Here is a 9,834-nt window from a genome sequence, read left to right on the forward strand (position 1 = left end):
TTCCCCCACTTTATCCATCGATCAGGAAGCTCTGAGGCACAGGATGGGGCTCTGCCTCCAATGGTGGCAGGGGAAAGGGAAATGCAAAATATTGGGGGATTTATTAGGGGTGGAGGAGCAGAAGGGAGATGCTGGCACAGAGTTTATCCTGGGGCACACCTGCTCTGTGCTAAGGGAGGTCTCAGTGTGAGGGGTTTTAGGGGGGATGAAATGGCTTTGACATGTCCATTTAGTTGCCAGCCCGGCTGTGGGGTTTAATTTCAGAGAGTTTTGCTCTTCCAAGTGCACACACAGTTGTGCAGTGCTCCCTCCAACTCTGAGCAACATTCCTGCCCTGCTCTTCTCCTCACGCCATGGGACCCAGGAAATCCCCCAAGTGAAGGTATACCTTTCTGGGCCATCCCTCACACCCTCCCTGTGCAGGGGAGGGATGACACTGCCAGCTCCCAGTGAGGAGGGATCTCCCTGGACCTCCCAGGCCTTTGGTAGATCCAGAGGGGCCCTGCAGTAACCCCACCAGCTCATCCAGGACTCCAGGATGAATCCCAGCAGAGCCTTCAGCTGACACAACCAGTCCCTCACAACTCTGTCCACACACAATTCCACAGCCGCAGTCCTCCCACTCGGAGTGTGCTGGGAACTGGGCACAAGGTGTGAGAACCGCAGTGAGGTCCCTGGGTTGGGCTATGAAGGTTCTGAGGCAAAGAAAGTTCGAGGAACCCAACCCAAGGGAGGTTTTTTCCACTGCAAGACATGTTTGGGGAACATTTCCCCTATAGTTCATCCTAGGGAGCAGCATGGAGAGCCCGCTGGGATCCGAGATCACCTGGGAACAGGGACAGTCACGGCAGAAGCAGCCCTGTGGACGCCTCACACCTGGGTTGTTCCAGGGGAATTCCATACAGGCATTTCTGCATAGGGGAGAAGGTGCCCAAGTGAAAAACCTCAGGTCTGGGGCACTTGGATGCCCAATGCTGTCCCCTTCCCCATCCCTCCCTGGGCACTGCTCCCAGGGGCGCCGGCACACAGCACTGCCCTGGCAGGACATTCCACATGGGAATACAACTGGAATGAGCTCTGGGCTCAAACAGCTCTCTGGGAAATCAGGGTTTTGGGGTTATTTCTGCATCTTCCAGCTCCTGCTGCCAGGAGACAGGTGCCACGCTGTGATGTCACTGTGATAGAACACAGGCTGGAGACCTTCCTAGGCAGCTGGAGCCACAAACTCCATCCTGCTGACTGCCAGGACCAAGAAGCTAGTTGGAGGCAGCCAAGCTGTAGAAAAATAAGTCGAAATGGAGCTGTCTTCACAGGAGACATCCTGTGCTTCTGATCTGGAGGATCCAGCTTGGTGGGTGGCTTCAGCTTCTCCCGACCATCCCAGAGATGATCTGGGACCATCTTGGGATGCTGCTGCTGAACTCCCTGCAGACAAAAATGCCCTTGAAAGTTGGCCTGATGAATCCTGGGACCCTAATATGAAATTTTGCTCTCTGCTAGCATCAAACCTTCGGCTGACTCCTTCCTGGAGAAGCTCTGGGAGATCCTGAGCGGCCAGAGCTTTGAGTCGATCTGGTGGGGCAACGATGGGAACTGCATTGTGATTGGAGAAAAGCTCTTCAGGAAGGAAGTGCTGGGCAGGAGAGGGCCCCAGAAGATCTTTGAAACTGAGTCCATGAGAGGCTTCCTTCTCCAGCTCATGTTCCACGGATTCCGCAGGATGGAAGGGGATTCTCCCCTGCTGACCTCCATGGAGGAGCTCCGAGCAGTAGCAGCAGCTGGGTCTGCGCTGGGAAAGGTACGTCGGCTCCTCCTGACTTAGAGATTCCTTGGGACACTCAGGGGGAGGTTCAAGTTCAGCTAAAATGAGCCTTGACAAGGCTGGAGATAGGACGGGGGCAAACAGCCTGGTTTTGTCTTGGATCAGTTACTCTGGACACGCTGAGGGGCCTGAAAACTAGCGGGATTTAGGTTTCTCCAGTTTTCTGGCTTTTGATTACCCTACACTTCTCTGCTCCCAAATGCTCAAAACATGAGGGTGGTTGTGACTTAACAAAGCTCTGTCCTAACACTTCACTCAGCCAAAGCCTGAGGTGTGAAATGCCCCTGAGAGTCCTTTGAACACCCATTTGTCCTTTCTTGTGCCAGCTCCTGGATCTCCCTCGGATCTCTTCCTCCTCCTTGCAGCAAACAACTTTCTTTTGCCTTTTGCAGCTGCTGTTCTACTTCAACCCCTTTTTCACAAGGGATTACCAGCCCTGTGTCTGGAGGGGTGTGCAGGGTGCTGGGGAAAGCACAAATCCCCTGGCTGTGTCCCCCCCGGGCACCGGGATCCAGGCAAAGCTCCCCAGGAAAAGGTGGGATGCTGAGCCAGCGGCAGGAGCGGAGGAGGAGGAGGAGGAGGAGGTAGAGGAGGAGAAGGAGGAGGAGGAGACCCAGACATCCACGAGCAGCAGCTCCACGGTGCCCGAGCCCTGGGCAGGCACAGCCCCCCGGGCGGGCAGTGCCGGGCCCTCCCCACACAAACAGCCCCGCAGACACGGCCCTGCCACCCCTCCTGCCCCACACAGGCCCCTCACACCCCTGGGACTGCCCACATTCCGCCCTGGGCAGCCAAATCCAGGTGCTGCGCAGGTGCCCGGGGCTGCGCTGCCCCCGCCCTGCCCTCCGTGGCTTGGGATGGCCACGCTGGGGCCAGTGCCCGGCCACGGCCACTGCCCCACCTGCACCTGCACGGCCAACGCTGCCAGACCGCGGCCGGAGCTGGACTGGGAAGAGCAGGGACCATAGGGAGCTGTGGGGTCATAGAGGTAGAAAACCACACAGGAGGAAGCAAGAACACACTGTTGGTTGTTCTCAATAATAAATCTTTTCACATTGCTCTGCAGTGTCACAGTCACTGTGCCACACGGGGCGGGAGGGCCTTCAGGGACACTGAGGGTCTGGCTCCAGCCCGGACGGCCAAAGGCTCCGGCCCTTGCAGTGCCCTTGGCAAAACCCAGCCGGGGGTGACCCAGGGCTCCTCCAGGAGCTGCAGCAGCACCCAGGGCTGCTCCAGCCACAGCACCCCCCCATCATTTGGGGCAGTCTGTGCCCCTTCTCCCCCTGCTCGGAGCAGGCCTGGGGGCAGCGAGGCTGCAGGGAGATGACTTGGGCTTCCCTGCCCATCCCACATTCCAGCTGGGATAACTACAGTCCTGCCAGCCCCAAAAGCACATGTGAGGGGGAACTGCTGCTCTTTTCACACTCTGAGCTGAGTGAGCTGTCATTTGGGCTCCCAAACTCCCCCCAGCCACAGCGAGATGCAGCCTCCCTCCAGCAGCACTTCCACACAAAGCTGCAGAGGCTTTTAAAGCTTTCAGTGGGCAGCCAAAATGCGAAAAACAAAAGAAAAAAGAAATTCAATCAATCTGGAGGGTTTTTTCCCCCCTCAATTCTGCGGACAAGCAGGCAGAGCAGGACAGGGCTCCAGGAGCTGCAGGTCAGAGGAGGAGGATCTGCTTGGAGGACACAAAGGGCTTCATGGAGGCCTCCAGCGCTGCCCTGTAGTCCTGGAGCGGGACCTCGGCGCAGGCTGGTGCCGCAAGCTGGCCCCTGCGGATGAGCTGGCACAGGGCATCCATCATTGTGGCCACACTCCCCTGGTCTGCATGGGAAGGAAGGAGCACTCACTGTGCGGTGCGGTGCAGTGCATCCACCACCCCTGGAAACACCTGCCTGAAGCCATGCAGGGTCCCTGGGTGTGACATGCCCCCAGCTCAGGCACGTGGGATGAGGAAAGAGCCCCAGGTATGGTCCCTGCCTGAGCCCAGCACCGGTGTCTCAGCACCTTGGGACAAGCAGAGATGGCTCTGTGAGTGGGAGCGAGGATGGTGCTGGGTGAAGTTTGGCCCCGTTCCCACCCCCTGCATGAGGACAGACCCTCAGGCCCTCTGGCTCAGGTCCCGCAGCCCCCCTGGCTCGGGTCCCTCAGCCCCCCCAACTCACCCTGCATGTGGTCCTTCCGCCACTGTGTCATCCAGAACCCGCGGAGCCGCACGTCCCGGAAGATGAAAGCGCTCTGTGGAGAGGGAATGTGCACCCAGTGACACCCGTGTGTCCTCTTGTGCAAATGACACCTGTGTGTCCTCCTGGTACCCAGTGACACTCCTGTGTCCCCTTGTGCAAGTGACACTGGTGTCCCCTTGTGTGCCCAGTGATTCCCATGTCCCCTCACACATCCAGTGACATGCATGTGTCCCCTCCCAGTGTGACATTGGCGAAAAGTGACGGAGGCGACTCTGAGGTGTGGAGTCAGGGCAGGTTTGATGCTCAGCGCCTGTGGGGCCATTTCCCCACTGGAATCCTCCAGCAGCCCAAACCCTCCATATAAAAAGCCAAGAGCCCAGCAGTGGGACGCAGCCTGTCCTGTAATGGACTCCATCAGGCAAATAAGAAAGGCTGGAGGGTCTCAATCTGCAGCTGGGGAGAGCCAGGTGCCCACAGCACCGAGGGGATGGGACATGCAGTGGAGCACAGGGGACAAAGGAGGGGCATCGCCAGTACTCACCACAGGCACCATCACAGGCTGCTTTGCCATCCCCCCATAGGTGACCATGGTCCCCTTGGGTCTGGAGTAGGAAAGAGGTATTGGGTTATGTGGTCCCAGAAGTACAGCTCTGACCTTGCTACCTCCCCCTCTGCCATCCAGAACTCCCCTGGGGCTCCCCAGTTACCCCTCAGATCCCACTTTCCAGGCTCTCCTCTTACTTCCATGCACCATTAGCTGAATTTGCTGCTCAGCCACACCAGTTACACCAGTTACACAGCCACACCAGTTACAGGACCTGGGGAGCTTCACAACTGGACCCCAGCTGCCCCCAGCCACCGGCATGGTGACTTCAAATCACTGTTGTTATCCAAAACCACTTTTCCACTCATCTTTCCTCTCTAAAAGTTCAACAGACTCTCAAGCAGGACCCTCTCTTGCCAGTTTCTGTCCCCAAGCTTGTGCCCAAGCCACCACCCAGCCAAACTTACTGCAGGTGCCGCAGCATCTCCGTGGTGCTTTTGCCTCCGACACAGTTCAGGGCGAGCCGGGGCCTCGGGGTGCTCTGCAAGGGTTTATGACAAAAGTTCCCAAATTTTATGGCTCCTTTAGGGGATGGGACCGTGGTTCTTGACAAAGCATCTGCATTAACCTCAACATTTACCTGAGAGATGCTGAGAGTAGTAGAGCTAAAATCTATCAGAACCAAGGAACAGCTGGGGTTGGAAGGGACTCATTCCAATCCCTGCCATGTGCAGGGAGACACCTCCAGCTAGACCAGGCTGCTCCAAGCCCCATCTGATCGGACCTAAAATCTGTGATCCTGCCCTTGTGGCAGCAGCAAAATCCCTCCACTCCTGGGGCTAAATCCTGATCTAGAGAAAAATTTGTCCTTCCCACCATCCCTGCACTTTCCCCCAGTGCTGAACAGCAGCAACAGCCCTGGACCATCTCTCCAGTGGGATCAGCACTAAGGTACCTTAAATATATCTTTCATCTCTGGCTTTCTCAGCATCTCCTCCGTGACAACGTGATCAGCGCCCAGGGCCATCAGCCTCTCCACCAGCTTTGGGAGATCAGGTCTGGGGAGGGAAAAAAAAGAGGACCTGATGAGCCAGGAAGCAGAGTCACCTTCTCCTTCCTCCTGCTCCGGTGTCATGTGGGCACAACAGGGCAGAGGCTGGAGGACAACTTGGAGGAGCAAACAGGAGAAAATCCTGGGTTGCATGAGCAGGATGAGCAGATCCAGCTCCCAAACTTGCTCCTCCCCAGGGGACCCACCTGTCCCTCACCACGTTGATGGTCTTGATGCCGGAGGCCCTGGCGATCTGGATGACGGCCTGGCCTACACCGCTGTTGGCAGCGTTCTGGATGACGGAGTCCCCTAGAGGTGAAGAAACCCAGTTTCCCACTGCAGAGGCAGCCAGGAGACCCAAGTGGAATTGCTCTCTCATGGCAGGGCCGTACCGGGCGCCAGGCTCTCGAAGTCAGCCAGCATACGGAATGCCGTGCAGGGGTTGACGCTCAGAGTGGCAGCACAGAGCACCGGGATGTCACTGGGCACCTTCAGCAGCATCTCCTCAGGGAACACCCCCCGCGTCCGCCACGTTCCTGGGCACGGCAGCACCGCGGGCACAGCCACGGCAGGGGGGGAAGCAAAGGAAAACCATCAGTTCACACCGCAGCCTCAGTGCCAGCAGCATCGCCGCACCGGGAACCAGCTGCACCCCAGAGAGGGAATTATGGAATGTGTGCCCATATGGGTACATCAAAATACTCCAAGAGGCAAGGAATGGATTCCTCGCTGCCTGCCAACATTTATCACCCAGCAAAACTTGATCATTTCCCAGAGGGATAATGGGACTGGGGCTCCCTGGACGTGTGTGCAGAGATAATGGAAATACTCTCTGTCCTACAGATGAGCCCGTATATTCCAAGCCAATTTAGTCAGCTTTACTCCCTCTACCCTTATATACAATTTAACCCTCTATCATCTATTTACAGGGTTTTTATGCTTAAAAATATCCCATTTGGCTCTTAACTCCATCATTTTCCTTCTCTCATTTAGCAAAAAGCCTTTTAAGTAGAAATAGGCAAAGAACAAGCTGTGACACTAAACCAGAACCAGCAAATATCAGGCCATTGGCATTTTGGAGGAGCATGGGAGACATTTGTCGGGAAATAAATTCCCACACTTTCCCAGCAGAGCATTATTAAAGAGAAAACTACAGTGAGAGGCCACCACGACCTTGCCTGGGTGAAATGTTTTATCCCAGGTCTTTAGGGAAGCTCTAAGCTGATGGGAAAAAATGTGGTTGTTTCCAGAGAAACACAGATTGCTGCAATGCTTTACAATGGCACAGACACCTCATAAAGGGTCTAGGCTACAGAAAAGAAGATTATTGCTACATTTAAGTTTGGCATAAGCAATGGCATTGCCACTGCTCCTATTCCTATTCACTCACTGGGGCTGGGGAGCAAGAACTGAGCTTGCTTTAAAAAAAATACATAAAAATAAAAATAAAAATAGGTGGTGAAAATAAACCGAGATATAAACAGGTAAGAAATAACTCCATCAATTATCCCAACAGTCTCATTATATTTATGATTGGTCTCATACAGCACTAAATGGGTTCCAGCTCCTGCTTCCCTCACCCAGCATTCCCCAATGGAGCTTTGTTCCCCGTTTTGAGTCCCATCCCATCAGGTGTAACTGCTGTAAGTGGAGGGGCTCACGGCTCTACCCACACCTGCAAAGATGGTGCTTTGCAGAGCTGCGCTTTTGCTCTGGGACCCCCAAATCCCCACAGCAGCTCACACAGGAGCATGACCACGGGTTTGCTCTCTGGGCAAGCCTGGGCTGCTCCCAGGGGCTCCAACATCCCAAAAATCCCCTGAGAAGATGCTTTGCAGGTGGGGGACGAGTGAGGACGCAGCGGTGCCGAGGATGCTGGGGATGAACTCACCGAGCCCGGCGTTCGCAGGGATGACCCAGTCCCCGGGCTTCAGAGCTGTCACACGGCGCCCGACCTCCAGCACCTCCCCAACACCTTCGTTCCCTCCCACGGCCGGCAGCGGTGACAGGAGGGGGTAGGTCCCTGTAGGGAAGCTGGAGGTGAGCTGGAAACCCCGTCATGCCCCACGCCAGGAGCCATCTCCAAACCCTCCAAGACAGGGGCTGGGCTTTGATGATCCTCATGGGTCTCTTCCAACTTGGAGCATCCTGCAAGAATTCATGTGCCAGGCACTAATCTGACACATTACCTTGGATCATGTTGATGTCGGCAGGATTGATGGGGGCTGCCAACATCTTGACATGGACATCAGAGTCCCCCAGCTTGGGCACTTCCAGATCCTTCAGTCTGAACAGGGAGACACAAAGGAAAAGGGCATTAAGACCAGTTTGGTGATGTCTTCTGTGCTGTGGCTGAAGCTGGAGGGTGCCTGTATCACCTACACGCCACACTCGAATTAACAGCATCGGATGCCCGATCCCATTAAAAAATCAGATTCATGTTAGACAGATGGACAGATATTTGGAGGAAGCTGCTAAAAGCCAACCACCCAACACAATCCCATGTCAGCAAGCCCAGTGATGCTCACTAAACTTAACAAACTCAGCAGATTGCGTAAAAAAGCCGCTGTTTTGGCCGGGGATTTTACGGCTCGTCCTGCCCCACTTGAGCCTTACGGGAACCTGGGATATTTTCGGAAATCTGTGAAAAAGAAGAAGTCACAAAGCACGAGGCAAGACCGGCCTTGCACAAGCAATGGGGTGATAGCAGCAAATCTCAGGAAGTGGCAGTGGCGACAAGCACCATTGCACAACTGAATGATCATTTGGAAAAGCAACAGTCCTTCTCCAAAAAATCAGGGGGTTGGTGTCTGGATGCACCTGGCTAATGTATCAGCATGATCTGAGCTGGTTCCAGAGGGGCAGTAAAACCTCAAAGTCTCCTCCCTTGAAAAAAAAGGCCTAAAATCCACCAAACTACGACTTTCTCCTTGCTAGGTTTTTTGATGCTGAGCATCAGCAGCTGTCCCAAACAATGCTTGGGATGCTGCTTTGGTCCCTCAATTAAGACCTCAAAGAGAATCCACATCAATGGGACACAACCCAGGATGAACTTGGGGCACAGTGATGCTGGGGCTCAAACTGCCCTGGCGTGCCCCAAATTAAGCAAAAATGAGCTTTTTGGGCAAAACACGTGGTGTAAGGCAGATTGAAGGAACAACAGCAGGAGGGCAGGGAATGTGGAAGCATCACCCCCAGCATCCACCTGTGAGACCACGGCACCAGGAGAACACTGGGGCATCCCAGGGTCCCCCTGTGTGTTCGGGGGTACCACAGAGAGCTGCATGACATCTTCACCCCATACACCTGGGGTGGGCAAGCCCTGACCCCCCTGCACTGCACCCCCAGAGCAGCCCTGCAGCACCCCAAAACCACACCGGCACCCCCGCCCCACTCTGCACTCTGTGCCAGCCCCCACTGCAGACCTCTGCCCCACTGTGCCCCCCAGCCTCGGCTCTGCACCTGCACCCGCCCCCCTGCAATGCCCCCCAAACTCACCCCCACCCCATTCCCGCACTCCCCTGCAATGCCCCCCGTGTTCCCCCCTTACTGCACCACGGCTGCGGGCTCCCCATGCCGCTCATAGAGCAGCCCGAGCGGGGGGTCGCCGCCGTGGCCGATCGCGCCCGCACCGGGGGATCCCCACCGGGGGGACCCGCACCGGGGGGATCCGCACCGGGGAGATCCGCACCGGGGGGACCCGCACCGGGGGGACCCGCACCGGGGGGATCCGCGCCCGCGCAGCACCCGCGCGGCCGCCAGCTGCATTCGGCTGCGCTCGGCTGAACTCGGCTGCGCTCGGCTGAAATCGGCACTTCTCGGCGCTCCTCGGCTGAACCCGGCGCGGCCGCCGGTGACGCTGCAGGTTGGCCCCGCCCCCGCGCTGGCCCCGCCCCGCCCGGCCCCGCCCCCGGCGCCCTTAAGGCGGCGCGGCCGCTCCTGCGCTGAGCTGGCGGGGGCTCAGCGGGGCCGCCCCCCTTTCCCCCGAGCCCGCTTCCCGCAGGTTTGTCCCCAAAACGCTCCTAAAATTATGAACTGTGTCGGTGCAGCCGAGCTGCCTGTGCGAGGGGCATCGGTGATGGACACAGGAGCACCTTGGTCCGGGTGGTCACTGGATCATGGAATCATTTAGATTGGAAAATACCTCCAAATTCATGGTTATGAGACACCCCTGGATCCCTGGCAGTGTCCAAGGCCAGGCTGGACAGGGCTTGGAGCAACCTGGATAGTG

General features: G+C 56.7%; 1 protein-coding gene across 4 annotated transcripts; it reads right to left on the bottom strand.

Moving 5' to 3' along the window:
• Nucleotides 1-2,829: 2,829 nt before the first annotated feature.
• On the bottom strand, nucleotides 2,830-9,459 carry MECR (mitochondrial trans-2-enoyl-CoA reductase). Of its 4 annotated transcripts, none has more exons than XM_039564692.1 (10): nucleotides 9,325-9,459; nucleotides 7,793-7,890; nucleotides 7,495-7,626; nucleotides 5,996-6,139; nucleotides 5,810-5,912; nucleotides 5,508-5,610; nucleotides 5,020-5,093; nucleotides 4,550-4,610; nucleotides 3,988-4,060; nucleotides 2,830-3,646 (listed from the first exon to the last, which is right to left on the bottom strand). In XM_039564692.1, the coding sequence occupies exons 1-10, from the start codon at nucleotides 9,369-9,371 to the stop codon at nucleotides 3,483-3,485; spliced, it is 999 nt and encodes a 332-aa protein (XP_039420626.1). In that variant the 5' UTR covers nucleotides 9,372-9,459; the 3' UTR covers nucleotides 2,830-3,482. The 4 variants fall into 4 exon arrangements, with proteins under 4 accessions (XP_039420626.1, XP_039420627.1, XP_039420629.1 ...); XM_039564693.1 differs by lacking the exon at nucleotides 9,325-9,459 and adding an exon at nucleotides 9,280-9,303; XM_039564695.1 differs by lacking the exon at nucleotides 9,325-9,459 and adding an exon at nucleotides 9,154-9,258.
• Between the last annotated feature and the right edge of the window lie 375 nt (nucleotides 9,460-9,834).

The sequence above is a fragment of the Corvus cornix genome, chromosome 23 (assembly GCF_000738735.6).
Source record: "Corvus cornix cornix isolate S_Up_H32 chromosome 23, ASM73873v5, whole genome shotgun sequence".
NCBI classification, from domain to species: domain Eukaryota; kingdom Metazoa; phylum Chordata; class Aves; order Passeriformes; family Corvidae; genus Corvus; species Corvus cornix.

Excerpts from the sequence above, each read along its gene's own strand:
- MECR (XM_039564692.1), bottom strand. The coding sequence starts at position 9,371 with ATGCAGCTGGCGGCCGCGCGGGTGCTGCGCGGGCGCGGATCCCCCCG. Across the intron at positions 7,891-9,324 it reads CGCGGGCGCGGATCCCCCCG|ACTGAAGGATCTGGAAGTGC; the intron begins GTGCGGGTCCCC and ends CTCCCTGTTCAG. Across the intron at positions 4,611-5,019 it reads GAGATGCTGCGGCACCTGCA|ACCCAAGGGGACCATGGTCA; the intron begins GTAAGTTTGGCT and ends TTCCTACTCCAG.